The following is an 18122-nucleotide window of genomic DNA, read 5'->3' on the forward strand; positions in this document are numbered from 1 at the left end:
TAGTGAAACGGGGACACTCCACAGCTTCCTAGTATTGGCGTGCATTTGGAGCCACACTCAGACAAGCATCACACCAGAGGATTGGCTCTCCCTCCACGCCTTAGACCCCTATCATTAAATAAGGTATGTTTTATTCTCTTTTGAACAGACATGCCAACTCGCTCTTCTTAAACCATGCCAGGTCTCTCTTCCATCCCTTCTCGATGAAATCAGTCCCGATACGGATGGCGTTCTCGATCTGCTCTGGAGGCTCTGTGAATGGAGCCATTGGATTTCGCCTGATATACCAGCAAATCAAGTGTACCCCTACGTGGATAGCAATGCGAAAAGCCTTCTCATCACTGAGAACACCATAGCCGGCAGTAAAACCTTGGATTATCCAGAGCGCGCCTTCAGCACCCATGAAATGTTTACGCTCATATAGGTCACCGATTATCTGGCCGAGGTCGTACTCTTTGCGGCCGAACTGAGCAAACTCCCAATCGATAATGAAAAGATTTGTTGAATGCTCTCTCACAAGTGACGCATTGTCTGGTATAAGGATACTAACATCAAAATATTGTCAAAGTTATATTCGACAACAAGGTCAGGCCGGGAATAAAGCAGTAAAGGATGGCAACTTACTTTCCAGACCAGAAGTCAGCATGTATAATTCCCCAGCTCCCATCTTCTACTTTGTCTTGGGGTTTTTGGGAGTATTCGGCAGTCGCCACGTCTCTGACCTCTTCCAGCGTGGTTCCGCATCGCTCCCATATTTGGGGAATTTTTGAACTATGTTTGTAAACGCTCCATAGCTAATAGAGTATCTTATTTTTCGCATCGGTTCGTTATCACCTAGATCCTTTAATAGAGCAGCCGGTGCTGGCTCTGAAACCCATGTGTGAAAAGACTGAAGCCAGGCACCCAACGCATGACCGATGCCCGTTGCAAAGGGATGGGGCAAGGCAGTCGATGCCGTGGGAGACTCCAACACTGTCTTTAGGTCGATGGTACTGACTAGATCTTCTAAAACCTGGGTATTTGTCTTCTCATCGAATAGGTAGAGACGTGGGGTTCTAAGATGGATATTGTCTACAGTAATGGATGGGAGAAGCTGCAAGGCCTTGAGCATTGCCTCTTCAAAGAGCTGATGTATTTTTATATCATCATCGACATCAGTATGCTTCTGCTCGCAACCCTTATAAAAACATGTTGTTGGAGAGCGGAACATACGCAACGCGAAACATCTAAGGGAAAATCCCGACTCGCGGAAACAAATTCTTCTGAATGCTTGATGACGACAGTTTTTGCGCCGTCTGGCAGGGGTTGAACCAGAGTGCCACGAAACAAAAAATTGGCTGTTCCGCCGCTGAGGAGAGCCTGGGAAGAGATGGCGTACGGGGTATGCGACAGTTCCCTTGCGACCTGGATGCCAAACTGGTCTTTCTCTGCCTGCTGAAGAGCCATTTTATATTGATTGCTAGCTGTAGTTGGATGGTGCTTGGGAGGGTACGAAGTGTAAGTGGGCAGAAGGTTGTTGTTGAAGAAGCAAAGAAACGGCCACGGCGAGGTGGGGAGGTGTAACTCGTATATAAACGATCTATAAACACAGAAATCTAGCAGCAACTATGTTTGCTCCCGGTGTAAAAGAAATGTCAGAAGGGTTGTTCACTTTAGGACCAACCCTTGGGACTGTGAGTGATTATCCATCCAAAGAATGGCTATGATGCTGGTTAACTCATGATGTAGGTCGTTGGCCCTCCTATTGGAATTTCGTATCTCAATATGCTGCCTGCTCATTCGGTCTCCCTTGGTGCCTGTTTGGATCTCGTTGCTGCGCCACTGTACGAAAAGCTGGGATTGGGCTGGGGATATAGCGTGTTAGGTTTTATTATCCTTGCTTTCATTCCTGTTCCATGGTTGTTTTATCGATACGGCGAAGCATTGAGGACTCGCTTTGCAGTTGTATTCTAATATCAAATGTCGCATAGTAGGTGACGTGGATTGTAAAGGTTGATTTTATCGGATATATTAGATGATACTGAGAGAAAGGCAGGACCCATTAATACGTGCACCATGACGCCGATGTGTTAAAGTACAGAAATTTATTGGATTGAATGGCTAAGTAACTCCTAGGAATGGTTCAATGCAGCAGTGAAAGTAAATCTGGTGGTATCAAAATGGACGTACGTTTAATATGATCCTATAAAAAACAGTTAGATCTAGCGTAGAAATGATCAAGATGTAGAAGCACTTACGTCCGAACATGCACCATTTCTCAGCAGTCTTCTCACACTTGGGGTTAGCACATTTAGTTACTCCTAGCTCAATACCTTCAGGCTGATCGAATGGAATACACAAGCTTTTGGCTCCCATGCTTGGTGCTTTGGCATCTTGTTGTTCACCGGATTCCTCTTCAGCCTTTCTGGCACTCATTTCTTTGATCTGGTCCTCACACGCCTCGGTCAAACAGTGTGGAATCACACAGATATTCTTGGAGTTTAGGGCGGGGCAGAAATCATCCCAGTTAGTGATCAGCTTAGTGTTGGCGTCAAATGATGCCTTAGCACGCGAGTAGAGATCTGCTTGGATAGTTTCAAGCAGTGCAGGGACAGCAGTCCCCAGCTCTTTAATCGGAATAGAGGATTTTCCCTCTTTGCCGGCAATGTCACGACGCGAAGTTGTGACAAAGGAGCCAGCAGATTCTCCAGGGCCAAACTCAAGGCGAAGGGGGATACCCTTGAGTTCCCAGTCGTTGAACTTCCATCCGGGGGTATATCCATCACGCTTATCCACCTCGACACGGACGCCAGCTGCCGATAGCACAGTGGCTATGGCCTCTATCTCGGCCATAATTGATGCACGTTCCTCATCTGGGGTCTTGGCACCCAGGCCAACTGGGACGATGACGGTCTGAATATCGGCAACACGGGGTGGTAGAACCAATCCGCGATTGTCACCGTGGATCATAACCATCACACCGATTGTTCGGGTGGACAGACCCCACGAATTCTGCCAGACATGGAGCGGCGGCTTCTTCTCGTCTGGACGAGCGGATGGATCCTCAACGGTGATGCCGAACATCTTGCTGAAATTCTGACCAAGGCCGTGGGAAGTTCCTCCCTGGATTCCACGCCCAGTAGCTGGAATGTATCCTTCTACGGTTGTGGTATAAAGACCGCCGGCAAACTTTTCCTTGTCAGTCTTTTGGCCCTGGATGACGGGGACGGCGAGAAGCTGTTCATAGACGTGAGCATAGTGCTGGAGGATCTGGAGCACTTCCTCGTGAGCTTCCTCCTTTGTTAGATGGGCCGTATGCCCTTCTTGCCACAGGAACTCTCTGGTGCGCAAAAATGGCTGTGGGTTCTTGAACTCCCATCTCACGACCGAGTTCCACTGGTTGAGTTTAAGGGGCAGGTCACGATGACTTCGAATCCATTTGGCGTAGTATGGATACATAACGGTCTCGGAGGTTGGGCGGATAGCTATTTTCTTCTCAAGTGGGGAGTTTCCACTGTTGAGATTGTTAGCATGTTGCTCTCGCAGCGCCTGAACGGGACCAATACTTACGCATGAGTCACCCACGCAACTTCAGCGGCGAACCCTTCGATGTGGTCCTTTTCTTTCTTCAGAACGTCTTCAGACACAAAAAGGGGAAAAGAGCAGTTCTTGACACCCATCTTCTTAATATTGGCATCGAACCAGCTCTGAATCTGCTCCCATATAAAAAAGGAGTGAGGCTACATATGCACCGTTAGCGGCCGCCCGTAGAACAAGCTGTAGACGTAAAATCGAGCATACCTTTAGGACGAAGCATCCGGAGACATCGTAATAATCCAGCATCTCGCCCTTTAACAGCACCTGCTGGTACCATGCTGCAAAATCGTCTTCTTTGGCCACATCTATACCGATGAGCGCAGGCCCGTCGGCCCTCTTCTTTGCTGGCTTCACCGCCGCATGTTTCGTTCCGCTGTGACCAATCCCTTTATCTGCCTTCTCACCCTTCCCTGATTTTCCCTGAGCAAGCTTCTCTTTCTTTGCGGCCTTCTTCGCCGCGTTCTTGGATATTTCTGCTGGCGGAGGGGCTTCAGCGGGGTTTGCGCTGCGCTCTGGAAGCGAGGTAGGCTCGGTCGCGGCAGCCGGAGTGGTAGATTCCTGGCCAGACATGGCTTATCCTCTATAATCGACCCTCTAAAACGTGTCTAGGAGGCAGAAGGCTGGTATATTCTAACTGAGCATCTATAAAACGTATGCCAGCGTTGATTATTTTCCCCCACACGCACAAAAGATAAAAAAGCTGGAGGGGGTGAAAAAAAAGGGTTTCACCGCCTTGGGCAGAAAGCGAGCTTGTTCTTTTTGTTTCTTAACAAAAAAAAAACATCGACAGAGCAACATTTCGTCTTGTCGACGTTTATACGCTTATTACAGACTCAAGTCACAGGTAGAAGGGCGTATCAGGTCTTGAGAGAAGGTCATGGCAAGCATCTTTGAGCAGTCGCGGAATTCCGGGACCCTCTGTGAGTTGAACCCCCTTGTTTCTCATCCAGCAAGGCAGCTAAGCTGACACGGTTGAAGTCCTAGGAGGAACCAAGCTGAGTGGCTCTGATATTCGCGATCAGAATGGTTCGTTGAGCTCTGTAGTGGAAGGCCGTGACCGTTGTTTTCTAAATTCTTTTTCCAGTTCTCGCAACACAAGCCATCGCCAATGTCGTGAAAAGCTCGTTTGGCCCCTCCGGCCTCGATAAGATGATGGTGGATGATATAGGGGTAAATGCTCTCGCATTCAACTATCATTCTACCGGTATGCTGATGTATAGTGCAGGATGTCACAGTCACCAATGACGGAGCCACGATCTTGAGCTTGCTCGATGTCGAACACCCCGCTGGGAAGATCTTGGTGGATTTGGCCCAACAGCAAGATAAAGAGGTACGGCGGAGTTTTTCAAGAAAATAAATAGTGTTAGGGACTAATTGTCTGACATACGCTAGGTTGGAGATGGCACGACTTCGGTTGTGCTGATTGCCGCTGAACTGCTTCGACGTGGAAACGAATTGATGAAGAACAGAATACACCCCACCACCATTATAACAGGGTACAGACTAGCCCTCCGCGAGGCCGTAAAGTACATGAACGAAAACATCAGCATCAAGGTCGACAATTTAGAGAAGGACAGCATGCTTAATATTGCCAAAACCTCCATGTCCAGCAAGATTATCGGGTCGGATATGGATTTCTTTGCCAAGATGGTCGTCGATGCCATGCTCTCCGTTAAGACGACAACTCCAAAGGGAGAAGTCAAGTACCCCGTCAAGGCGGTTAACCTGCTCAAAGCACATGGAAAGAGCGCTACTGAGTCCATATTGGTTAACGGTTACGCCCTGAACTGTACTATTGCATCCCAGGCCATGCCTACCAGGATAACGGACGCGAAGATTGCCTGTCTCGATATGAATCTTCAGAAAGAGCGAATGAAACTCGGCGTTCACATCACCGTCGATGATCCAACTCAGCTGGAAAAGATCCGTGAGCGAGAATCTGGCATCGTTATTGACAGGATAGAAATGATCCTCAAGGCTGGCGCCAATGTCATCTTCACCACCAAGGGAATCGATGACATGTGCTTGAAGATGTTTGTAGAGAAGGGTGCCATGGCAGTTCGACGATGCAAGAAGGAAGACTTGCGGCGAATCGCCAAAGCTACCGGTGCTAGTCTACTCAGCACCCTCTCTGATCTTAACGGAGACGAGAAGTTTGAAACCTCAAGCCTGGGTTATGCGGATGAGGTTGTCCAAGAGAGAATATCCGACGACGAGTGTATCTTGGTCAAGGGAACAAGGGCCTTTAGCTCTGCGTCGATTATCCTCCGTGGATCAAACGACTTCCAGCTAGATGAGATGGAACGATCCGTACATGACTCCTTGTGCGCTGTCAAGCGCACACTCGAGAGCGGCTCCATCGTCCCTGGCGGCGGTGCCGTTGAGACAGCTCTTCATATCTACCTTGAGGAGTTTGCAAGCACAGTGGTAAGTTATCTGTTGCGCAGTAAGATTCATCTATCTTTAGGACATCATTCTAATCAACCCCTTCTATAGAGCTCCCGAGAGCAACTCGCGATTGGCGAATTTGCCCAGTCTCTACTCATCATCCCCAAAACTCTGGCTGTCAATGCTGCCAAAGATGCCTCCGAGCTCGTAGCCCAGCTGCGCTCTCGCCACGCTCACGCCCTCCGTGTCCAAGAAGGCGTCGCCAATGAAGCTGATAAAGCTATTGCTAAGCAAAAGAACTATCGAAACTACGGACTCGAGCTCCTAAAGGGCCGAGTAACCGACTCCGTCAAGGCTGGCGTCTTGGAGCCAAGCATGAGTAAGGTGAAGCAGCTCAAGAGTGCGGTCGAAGCCTGCATTGCTATCATGAGAATTGATACCATGATTAAGTTGGATCCCGAGAAGCGTGAGGATGACGGACATGGCCATTAGATTAACCATTTATCAGACGTGGTTCAAGCTCGGTGTCTTATTAACCCGTATATTAGTGTGTTAATGGCAGCTTGTCGTGAGCTTTTGCAACATAATGCATTCATTTAATGTCCTGGAAAGAGAAAAGAATATAAAAGCTTCGATTCACATAGATACGATACCTTGACTTATTAGTAGTAGAGACAAATATGGGGGGATATGGTATATTGTAGCTATCATAATGATTCCCTAAAACTCTGTAGTATATGGATATAGTAACGAAACTGAAATTGATAACCGAGAGTGAAAAAAAACGCCGAACGTTCCCCCGGTAAGGCCATCCTACCATCTCCTGTGAAATATCATTTAATAAATATAACGCTGAAAGGCCAAAAGAAGAGAGAAATTCAATTACGCTTCGTCATCATCATATGATGGGTCCTTGACATCTGCCCAACCACACTGCCATCTTTGGCCGTTGACATCGCCCTCCCGACGCAGTTTTCGAGCTGCTGGGCCTTCGCGCCAGCATCTAGCATGTAGATCATCGCTGACGGTGACCAATTCGCCTCCATGTGCCCATGAAACGGCAGTGACTTCTTTGTTATGGCCTTCAACCAAGGCTGTTCCATGTTGGTATATAGGGATAGTATGCTCCAATCTATCGGGAAGGCTTGAGCTGGAATGTGTCCTCCGGAGACAAGGGCGGAGACAATGCCCAACCCGGGACTGGATTTGTGATAGTGGTATATTAGACGAGTATGTAGCATAGGGTGGGCTGTTGGATGGTGTAAGGGAGGGAGTAAGGTAACGCTCGTCAGTAGGGAAAAGAATGGCACAATTGTCACTGCTGCCGACAGAGAGAAGTTCGCACTTGTCGTCTACTGCTCGACGGAGGCTGAGCTTGACAAAAAATGAGCCAACCATCAGACGTGGGTGGCGGAAACCGTACATGGGGCCTAGACCGGCTTTAGCCTCCTCTGCAGGATACCGCCGTCCGGAGGTGTTATTAGACTGCAACATTTCAGGAGAGTTTCCCAGCAGTAAATGGGAGGTTGAATATGCGTAAATGGTACCATCCCTGCACAGGGTGTAAAGCCTGCTTCCATCGGTGTTAAAGGTCATGGAAGTCAAGCCGAACTGCCGGAAGCGAGAATGGCTATCTGGCTGACTAGTCGAAGCCAACGGGACGGCTGCTCTTCGTAGGGAGTACGCCGTTCGAAGATCCCACAGTCTCACACATGCGTTTGATTCCGAAGAGGTAACGAACAGATGTTCGCGGCCTGGATTCAAAAATGAAATGGAAGTGACAGTTGTATCATCACGCCGTAGCTGAGATTCTTGTTCAGACTTGGTGCGGGCTCTCTCCATATGCGCACCTACAATCGTCTTGGACGTTTGTGCATATTTCATCTTGGCTGGTGGCCTGATAGAGTCATCATCATCATCACCAAGGGAGCATTGCAATCGTAGGGCTGGCTTGTCGTATGCTTTATATCTCAAATCCCATATGTTGACACTGCCATCTCGGCTGCAAGTTGCAACCACGTTGTTGTTGCTCCTGGGTTGAAACTGAATCCGTTTTACTGAACAGGTATGTTTGGATAGGGAATAAATGGGAGTCTGGGTAGCCATATCAATAATGTGCGAGGTCTGGTCTCCAGAGGCTGTGGCCAACAGTTTGTCATCACTGGAGAATTCGAGATCCATTAAAGAATTCTTATGCATAGATGGAAACGATAAATATGCATTAGAGAACCCTTTCTCAACATCAGGTGAGGTATCCAGCAGCCTTATACCGCCAGCTTCATCTCCAACAGCAATCAAAGAATTGGCTTTCAAATTGGTTAGTTATCATTGACTTTAGATTTAAGGTTAAAGAAATGTAAAAGGTTAACTTACTATTGCACGAGGCAGTACAATAAGGAGTGACTGGATATTCGCCTTTCCAGCAAGGATGGTTATCTTCTGGTTGGCTGTAGAAGCTTGCTGTTTCATCTTGCCAGTCTATGGGAAGTTAGTCTGACTGAGTTATGCATGATTGAACTGACTGCTACGTACTGGCACCATTTGAAGCTCGGATGGTCCTCTTAGAACTCCTGGATATACCAAAGCTGCGTAGGTGTAAGCTTGGTGATGCTTGAGCAAGGGCTCTAGAGCGCCGTAATGGAGCTGGCATCTGTAGTATCTCGACCGGACTCTCTAATTGCGTAGGATCATCCTCAACAGGGGCAAAGAGGCTGCTTCGCCTTGGTGATTCATCATCAAAGTTTGGAGGTACAATGCGGACTCTTCGTAATGGGGATGATTGAAGAGGGGATGAGCTGGATCCGCAGAAGGATAGCTTTCTCCTCTTGCTAGGTGTGCGGAACGGGTCCTGACACGGGGAAGAAGTACACTCATTGCTGTCAGGAACGCTAGGAAAAGCTGGCCCTAGCCTGTTCAGAGCAGGTGACGAGGTAATCTCCTGCAGAGCGTTGCGAATGGAACGGCTTCGCGTGTTGGGAGCGTTGAGAGAAGATCTAGGAGTGAAGAAGCGTCGAAACGACCGAGGAGTGACTGGAGGCTTCTTCTTTGGTTTCATAGGAGGAGGAGACGAGGGCACAGTATCCTCTGACACGCTGAGCGAGGGAGGAGACGATGGGACAGCATCTTTGTGGACATCAATCATGGCTGTTATGGTGGAATATCTACGTTGACACGACGATAAACCTGATAGAACCGAAGCCCCTGGTCCCTCTTCGTCCCTTTCAGTTCATCTATCAGTGTGGGAACAATAAGATACAAGGTAGAATCTATCGTTGGCGGTGAATGTGAGAATTCGAACGTTGCAACTTCGCTTCCAGCCGCTTAAATGGGAAAATCTGCACCTTCACGTCGCGCGCGTCACGAAAAAAAATATTTTTTCTTTAATTAGATTTAAAGCAAAAAAGCGTGACTTTAAAAGTCTTGGCAAGTTTTCTTAACGTGACGCGATTGTTGGTCCGTGCTTTGCCTCGGCTTAAGCCTAAAGGGGACTAGTGTATATCAGCGGTGAGGATGGTCTTGGCGTGGCAGAAAGTGTGCTTATCTAAGCTGTAACTTTAAATTTATATAATTTTTTTTTTCTATTAGAACGTTGATGATTTTGAATTGATAGAAGAAAACGGGCGAGCTCTTTAACCGCCAATTGTTGAAACGGCGAGGTGATGGCGCAGATAAAGAGAAAAGGCCACGGCCAGGAGGACGTAGGCACTTCTGCGCCGAAGAAGAAGACAAAAGTTGACGCCAAAGAGCTCAATGGCGCATCAAAGTCGAAGAAGCCGAAGGAGCACAAGGAGCCAAAAGAGGCTTCTAAAGCTAGCAAAAGCGATACAAGCACTGCTCCGAAAGCTGCGCCGATTTCGATTTTACGAGACGAACAGCCCGCCTTTCCTCGAGGTGGTAACAGCGTGCTCACCCCTCTCGAACGAAAGCAGATTCAGATCCAAGCCACCAAGGATGTCTTGTTTGAACAAAACGGGAAGAATGGCGCAGAGTTTGCGAATAGCGACGATGAAGGAAGCATGAAAGAGCTCGAAGATAAGAAGGATACCTATACAAAGCCGAAGAAAAGAAAGGCAAAGTCAACGAAGGCCAAGGACGAGCCAGCGGCAGCCAAGCAGGGAGTGAAGGTTGAATCTCTCACCTACAAGGTAAGAATTGATACCAATAACGCTTCAGTGCTATCAAACCAAACTGACATGTAACAGCGTATTGCTGTTGGATCGAAAATTCTCGGCCAAGTATCAAGTATTGGCATTCACGATATCTCACTCGCGCTTCCCAATAACCTGACGGGTTTTGTTCCCTTGACTGCAATCTCGAAGACTCTGACACAAAAGGTCGAAGCCTTGCTAGGAAACGATAATAGCGAAGATGAGGACGATGAGGATGACGATTTTGAATTAAAGGACTTTGTCAAGGTTGGACAGTATCTGCGCGCATCGGTCACCTCGACCACCCGTGACGATGAGGACAAGAAAGTGAAAAATAAGAAGCGTATTGAGCTATCCATTGAGCCACATGCCGCAAATTCCGGTCTAACGAAGGCGGATATGGTGGTGAATGCCACAGTTCAAGCATCGGTTGCTAGTGTCGAAGATCATGGTCTCATAATGGATCTTGGCCTAGACGATAGCGAGACAAAAGGATTCGTCTCCTCTCGAGAACTGCCTGCTGGCGTCGATATTTCAACCGTCAAGGAGGGTTCGGTCTTCCTTTGCATTGTTACCGGTCAAAACGCCAGTGGGACTGTAGTAAAGCTCTCCGCAGACCTTGCCTCCGCTGCGTCCGTTAAGAAAGCCCATTTCTTGAACACAGCACCAACTATCAATGCCTTCCTTCCGGGCACTGCGGCCGAAGTACTGATTACTGAGGTAACACCACGCGGACTGGTTGGGAAAATTATGGGAATGCTGAATGCGGTCGTTGATATTGTTCACTCTGGAGCAAGCGATGGGAAAAAAGACTTGACAACAAAGTACCATGTAGGCGCGAAGATCAAAGGCCGTCTTATCACAACCTATCCCTCTAGCGATCCTATCAAGCTTGGTTTCTCCATCCTTGACAGTGTCCTGAAATTTTCTCCTACAGCCACCTTGACGAGCGGAGATGACAATGACGCACCATCAATTTCTGATATTATACCAGAAGTCAAGGTTACTTATGTCGACAGCTCCCTTGGATTGTATGTTCAATTGGGATCTACCAAATATCAAGGATTCGTACACCTTTCAAGGCTTGCAGATGAACGGGTGGATTCAATTTATTCCTCTGAAGGGCCTTATAAAGTAGGCTCGACACATGAAGGGAGGATAATCGGGTTCAGCGCTATGGACAATCTGTTCTTGGTGTCGTTAGAACCGAAGATCATTGAACAGCCCTTCCTTCGACTCGAGGATGTAACAGTTGGTAGTACTGTCAAGGGAAAGATTGAAAAACTTCACATTGGACCAGAGGGTATTGATGGGCTGATTGTCTCTCTCACGGACAAAATATCCGGCCTCGTCCCAGGCATGCATATGGCCGATACTAAGCTCCAGCATCCCGAAAAGAAATTCAGAGAGGGTCTCAAGGTCTCTGTACGAGTTCTATCTGTCGACCTACAAAAACACCAACTCAGATTAACTATGAAAAAATCGCTATTGAACAGTGAATCTGCTCCATGGAAGGACTACGAAAACATATCTGCAGGAAACCGGTCCCCGGGAACCTTGATTAAAATTCAGAATAACGGTGCTGTCGTTCAATTCTATGGTCCTGTCAGAGGTTTCCTCCCAGTATCAGAAATGAGTGAAGCCTATATTAGCGACCCTTCACAACATTTCACTGTAGGCCAGGTGGTCAATGTACACGCACTTAGCGTTGACCCTGAGAATGGAAAATTGGTCGTCTCTTGCAAAGATCCCGCGACCGTGACTGCGGATTACCAGACTGCATTCGAGAAAATTCGCCCTGGGCTTGTTGTTTCTGGGACCGTTTTTGAGAAGTCGAGCGATGATTTACTTATCAAGCTACAGGATTCAGGCTTAGTCGCAAGATTGAACTCCGATCACATCTCCGATGGTTCTGCATCGAAACGTGCATCTGCTTTGAATCGTATCAGGGTCGGCCAGAAGATGGATGGCCTTCTAGTCTACAAAGTCAAGAAGACCCACCGCCTCATCCAGGTCACCAACAGGGTTACTCTAAAGGAAGCTGCCGCTGAAGGGAGACTACCAGCCAAGTTTGAGGATATCAAACATGGCTTGAAAGTAACAGGTCTAATAAGGAATATCATCCCAGAGGGTATATTTGTGGAGTTTTTGGACAACCTCACTGGCTTGATACCAAAGCGTCTGGTTGACGATGATCATATTTCTCGACCCGATTTTGGATACTCTCGATCTCAAGTCCTCTCATCTACAGTTTGTGCCGTCCAGGAGGATTCTGAAAGATTTCTTCTCAGCTTAAAACCTGTTGGAAAAAGCAAGGAGACGTCTGAGGCCGGTTCCGCTCCAGAAAAGAAAACAACTGCCAGGCCGTTGACAAACCCTGTTGATGAGGAGTTGAAATCCATGGAGGACATTACACTTGGGAAAGTCACCAAGGCTAAAATTACATCTGTCAAAGACACTCAACTAAATGTTATCATAGCGGAAAATGTTCAAGGTCGTATTGATGTTTCCGAAATATTTGACTCTTGGGAGGACATCAAAGACCGAAAACACCCACTTCAGATCTTCCATTCCAAGCAGATTCTTCCAGTCCGAGTACTTGGAATTCATGACGCAAGAAATCACAAGTTCCTTCCTATCAGTCATCGATCTGGTAAAGTGTCGGTTTACGAGCTCTCCGCTAAGCCCAGCTGTCTAGAGGCACCTACGTTTGAACCTCTTCACTTGGAACGCCTCAAGGTTGGAGACATCCATATAGGATATGTTAATAACATCGCTGAAGACTGTCTATGGTTAAATATCTCGCCAAATGTACGAGGAAGGCTGCGTATTACTGATATCTCAGATGATATGTCAGTAAGGGGTAATATTCAAAAGCATTTCCCAGTCGGCTCGGCGATCAAGGTAGCAGTGGCTGGAGTGGATACTGAGAAAAATCGACTCGATTTGTCCGCAAAGATTGGAGATACGGCCAAAACGCTGACAGTTGCAAATCTATCCAAGGGGATGATACTGCTGGGCAGGGTGACCAAAGTAACTGATCATCAAGTTCTGGTCCAAATCAACGATAATGTTGTCGGCGTGGTTTCTCTGATTGACATGGCCGATGACTATACGAAAGTAAACCCAACCAACTTCCACAAAAACGAGGCTCTGCGTGTATGCGTCGTTGATGTGGATATCCCTAACAAAAAGATTTACTTCTCGGTACGGCCGTCGAAGATTCTCAGTTCATCTTTGCCTGTTGAAGACCCCGAGATCACTTCCATCAACCAACTTCGTGTTGGCCAGATTGTTCGTGGATTTATTCGAAGAGTGGACAATATTGGAGTTTTTGTGACTCTGGGACATAATGTGTCAGCTTATATCCGAGTTTCAGACCTTTCCGACTCCTATTTGAAAGAATGGAAGGATGAGTTCCAGGTTGACCAACTCGTTCAAGGCAGGATTACTTTGGTGGACAAGGAGAGCAACAAGATACAGATGACACTAAAGAAGTCAGCCCTCGATCCTAACTATAAACCACCCTTCACTCTTAAAGATTTGAAGGTAGGCCAAATTGTTACTGGTAAGGTTCGAAAGGTCGAAGAATACGGTGCCTTCATTGCTATCGATGGTAGCGCGAACCTCAGCGGACTGTGCCATAGATCTGAGATGGCAGAGAAAAGGGTTGAAGATGCCACGCAGTTATATGAAAAGGATGACATAGTGAAAGCAAAGATCTTGAAGGTTGACCTGGAAAAATGTCAAATTGCGTTGGGATTGAAAGCATCGTATTTCAATGATCTCCCGGCTGAGGAAGAGAGTGAAGATAGCGGAAATGACGATAACGCAGGCGGTATCAAGCTCCATGCTGAGGATGACTCTGATGAAGACACGTCAATGGGAGGAGTTGATATCGATGGCGAGGATGAGGAAGAGAATGGAGATGAGGGGGAAAGTGACGACGATGTTCAAATGGAGGATGCAGCTGATGACACCAAGAAAGGAGGACTTGTTACCTCTGGCTTTGACTGGACTGGTGACGGAGATAAAGACAAGCAAGAAGTCCCTGATGACTCTTCCGCCGAAGATGATGGCACTACGAAGCGGAAGAAGCGCCGGAAGGCAGAGATTCAGGTTGACAAAACCGGCGACTTGGATGCCAACGGGCCTCAATCTGTTGCCGACTACGAACGACTACTTCTAGGAGAACCAGACTCCAGTCTTTTGTGGCTGAAGTATATGGCCTTCCAGCTTGAATTGGGCGAAGTAGACAAAGCCAGAGAAATCGCCGATCGTGCCTTGCGAACGATGAGTATCGGTCAAGATACAGAGAAGCTCAACGTCTGGGTTGCGCGCCTTAATTTGGAAAATACCTTTGGCAACGACGATAGTCTCGAGGAGGTTTTTAAGAGCGCGTGCGAATATAACGATGCTCATGAAATATATGACAGGATGGCAAGCATATTCATTCAATCCGGCAAAACGGAGGTAAGTATAAATATATATATATAACTCACTCAGTTTGGTTTTTACCGATGCTAATAACGATTCAATGATAGAAAGCGGATGAATTATTCCAAGCCGCCCTGAAGAAAAAAGTCTCTTCCACTCCTGACTTCTTTTTGAATTACGCCAATTTCCTTTTCGATACCATGGAAGCACCTCAGCGTGGGAGAGACTTGCTCCCTCGCGCTCTACAGTCTCTCCCTCCACATACCCATGTCGAAGTCACGTCCAGATTTGGCCAGCTGGAATTCCGCTCCCCCAACGGAGACATCGAGCGTGGAAGGACAGTATTCGAGGGTCTTTTATCCTCGTTTCCTAAACGCATCGACCTGTGGAACGTGTTATTGGACTTAGAGATCAAGGTCGGTGATGAGGAGCAAGTTAGACGGCTCTTTGAGCGTGTCCTTGGAATTGGTCATGGTGTGGTCGCTGCCGATGGAAGTAAAGAAGGGCCGAAGAAGAAACTCAAGGAAAAACAAGCCAAATTCCTTTTCAAAAAGTGGCTCGCTTTCGAAGAGAAGATTGCCTCTGATGGAGATTTGAAGATGGTTGACGAGGTTAAGGCCCGCGCGGCGGACTATGTCAGGTCAATTAAAGGAGGTGCTTGAGAATAGGAGCCTTTGATAGATTGAGGGTCTATAGTTCATTTCTACTGTCAAGCGTTTGGTTTTTGAGTGTCTACGTGTTTTACCAAAAGTTTAGATTATGATACCTGGAATGTCATGATATGGATATCTCTGCATATATATTTTGGAACGGTCCAGCTCGCATATATTACTCTCTTTTGCTGGCCATGAGTTTCCTATATTGCTCCACTATACTCTGTCTCTCGCTAGCCAACTCTTCTCTTCGTCTCAAACTTCCCGCTGCGGTAGGGACATCAGCAACATGGACCTTTGCGCCTCCCATTCCATGTACTTTAAATATTTCTCTGGGTTTTGCCAGCTTCTCTGGCGGAGCCTGAACAACATCAGCTGGATTAATTGGCTTCGTAATTTTCGCTTTCTGGTTCAATTTCGCCCATGGATCATCGTCGTCATCACTGCTGATGAACCCGTCACTATCATCGCCATTCCCGGTCCCTTTCTTCTTTTTCTTCTTCTTATGTGCCACACTGGCCTTCTTACTCTTTCCTTTGACGCCTACTCCAGCTTCACGTTCCCATTCTTTCCATAGGTCATTAATCTCCTCATCCTCTCCTTCAGCCTCTTCGATTTCGGCCTGGCGTTTCTCCCGGAACTTTTTATCTTCTTCGCGCCATTGGCTCTGTAGCCGTAGTAGCCGTTTCTCGTGCTTTGTCTGTCGAGTATCACGTAATTTTCCTATCACCGCATCTTTACCTCCCTTTGGAGCAGAAGCTCGTTTGGCTAACTCTGAAAATGGCAGCGCACGATCGACTCGCGCTGCAAAATCTGATATTCTCTCTCCGGGTAGAATCTTGGGAATGCTAGCAGCCTTTGCATCCTCTGCTGCTTTCGCTTTAAGGTTCTTCTTTGATGTCTTATTCCGATCTGAGTCATTCTGGCGTTTCCTTTTGCGACTGTTCTGTTCGGTATCTAGCTCTTCGTCTCCGTCTCCCTTTTTCCGCTTGCCGTTTGATTCTTGATATACGCGCATAAGGCGTGCAAAGGCCCGGGGGGTGTCATCTTGCAACTCTTTAACTGAGGATGCCTTTTGTTTTGACCCTTTCTTAGCGGTTTGACCCTTTTTTGTTTTTGAACCCGCTTTTTCTACTCGGGTAGGAAGAGATTTTGCTATCGAAGTTGGAGGAAGATCATAATCATCACTGATGAATCCGTTAGCACAAAAATGCGATTTAATAGATTGCCACAAACAGATAATATATAACCACTCACACTCCATTTCCTCGTCTTTTGTGCTTGTGCGGCATGTTGAACCGCGGATTTATCTCTTGATTTCTGCTTGTTATCAACTTTCAACTTTTCGACTTTGAAGATTTGAAGATTTGAGAGTTTTAGAGTTTGGAGTGCCAAGACTTTTGCATTTGTTGACGTTTTTCAAGTTTTGGACTTTTCAACATCGACGACGGCTTTTATATCAAGATGAGATATGATTCAAGATGAAAGGTGCACTAAAGATGACTACAGACAAGAGTTATTGTTGAATATGGGAGGCCTTTGCCAGGATTTTAGAGATTTCTATCCAGGAACCGGTTTGGGATACCCTGCTACGAGTGAATACGAAAGAGTCAAATTATACCAGGTCGAAGCAAAGATGTGTTGATAATAATATTTACAAACAAGTATCATCTGAGAAAAAAAGAATATGGCCCTATCTAAGAGGAGCGGGTGAAAAAGAAAAGAAATGAATATGGACACAAAACCCAGAGAAAATATAAACCTATCATTCTATGATAGGTTGATATCTCTTGGTTGGACTGTACTAGCAGTCGACGGGCAAAGCACCAACGTTAGAGGGGGTCTCACCAAGGGCAACCTCAGCGGCACGGCGGCGGACAAGACCAGGGAGGACCTTTCCACCAGCGTACTTCCACTTGGGGAGCTCCTCGCGGAGGACAGTGTTGACGTCCTCGAGAGCGTTGAGGCGCTTGAGAAGGCTGGAAGTGGCAACGTTTCCTGGGCCGACGTTGAAGGTCCAAGAGACGAGGGCGCCGTACTGGTTCTCGTTCAGGTGGACACCGTTGACGGTCTTCAGGGTGATGGTCTGCTGAGGGGCCTATAGTTGATATCACTCGTTAGAAAGATATATCCCTCTTTGTCTTCCTTTTCTCTCAATGATCCTTGGGTGGACATACCTTGATATCCTGGGCGAGGAGCTGGGTGGCAGTATCTTCAGTAAGTGGGAATGGGAAGCCAACTTCACCGCAGTTCTTGCTCTGACAAAGATGACCATAGCCAACAGTTGGGAGACCAATTGGGTCAGGAGAAGGGGATGGAACGAAGCGCTCGAATTCCTTGACGAGGGAAATGGTGGCAGCATTGACATCGGGGCCCACACATCCTCTAACCGAGATATCATGGGGAGCTGCAAGGACAGCTGGGAGGAGGGAAATAGCAGAGAGGAAGATTGAGGAACGCATTTTGTATGGTTGATATTAAAGCTGGAGGCTTCGCTTTAGATTGCCGCCGTTTTTTTTGGTTTGTTGATTTTGATAACTTGATGGACAGATTCTGACAATGTTTATATAGACTTATCCTCTTTTCCTCCGCTCAACTCTCGAACCGGTATAGGCGAGCTTCCATCCAGGGCCGTCTGGCCCAAGATCCACCCTTTTCGCAGCAAGCAGGGCAGACTGGGGTTCATTGCTACCTCATAGCTCACCGTGCAGAGGGACGGATAATTTCAACCGTGCATAATTTGAGCACACTCGTATTTGATCAAGGAGTATGGAGTGATTGCCACGATCTAGGGAGCACCGCCTCTCGTGTACTCGACTTCCCTCTCCGCAGGCCAACCTTCACAGAGCCCTACGGCCCCTTCGCCGTATAACCCAGGCAAGGGCATTGACGATCCGTGGTTTGGTCCTGCCAGTCCCTT

At 47.4% G+C, this 18122-nt stretch overlaps 7 protein-coding genes across 7 annotated transcripts; 2 read left to right on the forward strand and 5 right to left on the reverse strand.

The window, feature by feature from the left end:
- Positions 1-130: 130 nt before the first annotated feature.
- On the reverse strand, positions 131-1446 carry MCYG_07988 (conserved hypothetical protein; the record flags this gene model as incomplete). Its single annotated transcript, XM_002842859.1, has 3 exons — positions 131-545; positions 675-1126; positions 1213-1446. 3 exons carry the CDS (start codon positions 1444-1446, stop codon positions 131-133), a joined length of 1101 nt encoding a protein of 366 aa, XP_002842905.1.
- Positions 1447-2171: 725 nt separating this feature from the next.
- On the reverse strand, positions 2172-4146 carry MCYG_07989 (prolyl-tRNA synthetase; the record flags this gene model as incomplete). The annotated part of the gene is made up of 4 exons (XM_002842860.1): positions 2172-2182; positions 2238-3493; positions 3550-3719; positions 3781-4146. 4 exons carry the CDS (start codon positions 4144-4146, stop codon positions 2172-2174), a joined length of 1803 nt encoding a protein of 600 aa, XP_002842906.1.
- Positions 4147-4441: 295 nt separating this feature from the next.
- Positions 4442-6456, forward strand: MCYG_07990 (T-complex protein 1 subunit alpha; the record flags this gene model as incomplete). Its single annotated transcript, XM_002842861.1, has 6 exons — positions 4442-4496; positions 4555-4602; positions 4661-4746; positions 4802-4906; positions 4969-6003; positions 6073-6456. The coding sequence occupies 6 exons, from the start codon at positions 4454-4456 to the stop codon at positions 6454-6456; spliced, it is 1701 nt and encodes a 566-aa protein (XP_002842907.1).
- Positions 6457-6846: 390 nt separating this feature from the next.
- Positions 6847-9106, reverse strand: MCYG_07991 (WD domain-containing protein; the record flags this gene model as incomplete). The annotated part of the gene is made up of 3 exons (XM_002842862.1): positions 6847-8270; positions 8338-8442; positions 8497-9106. The coding sequence occupies 3 exons, from the start codon at positions 9104-9106 to the stop codon at positions 6847-6849; spliced, it is 2139 nt and encodes a 712-aa protein (XP_002842908.1).
- A 517-nt stretch (positions 9107-9623) lies between these two features.
- MCYG_07992 (rRNA biogenesis protein RRP5) lies at positions 9624-15211 on the forward strand (the record flags this gene model as incomplete). Its single annotated transcript, XM_002842863.1, has 3 exons — positions 9624-10109; positions 10167-14585; positions 14657-15211. 3 exons carry the CDS (start codon positions 9624-9626, stop codon positions 15209-15211), a joined length of 5460 nt encoding a protein of 1819 aa, XP_002842909.1.
- Positions 15212-15377: 166 nt separating this feature from the next.
- Positions 15378-16494, reverse strand: MCYG_07993 (conserved hypothetical protein; the record flags this gene model as incomplete). Its single annotated transcript, XM_002842864.1, has 2 exons — positions 15378-16389; positions 16460-16494. 2 exons carry the CDS (start codon positions 16492-16494, stop codon positions 15378-15380), a joined length of 1047 nt encoding a protein of 348 aa, XP_002842910.1.
- Positions 16495-17006: 512 nt separating this feature from the next.
- MCYG_07994 (glycoside hydrolase family 24) lies at positions 17007-17664 on the reverse strand (the record flags this gene model as incomplete). The annotated part of the gene is made up of 2 exons (XM_002842865.1): positions 17007-17300; positions 17380-17664. The coding sequence occupies 2 exons, from the start codon at positions 17662-17664 to the stop codon at positions 17007-17009; spliced, it is 579 nt and encodes a 192-aa protein (XP_002842911.1).
- Between the last annotated feature and the right edge of the window lie 458 nt (positions 17665-18122).

This window comes from Microsporum canis, genomic scaffold (assembly GCF_000151145.1).
Source record: "Microsporum canis CBS 113480 supercont1.8 genomic scaffold, whole genome shotgun sequence".
NCBI lineage: Eukaryota > Fungi > Ascomycota > Eurotiomycetes > Onygenales > Arthrodermataceae > Microsporum > Microsporum canis.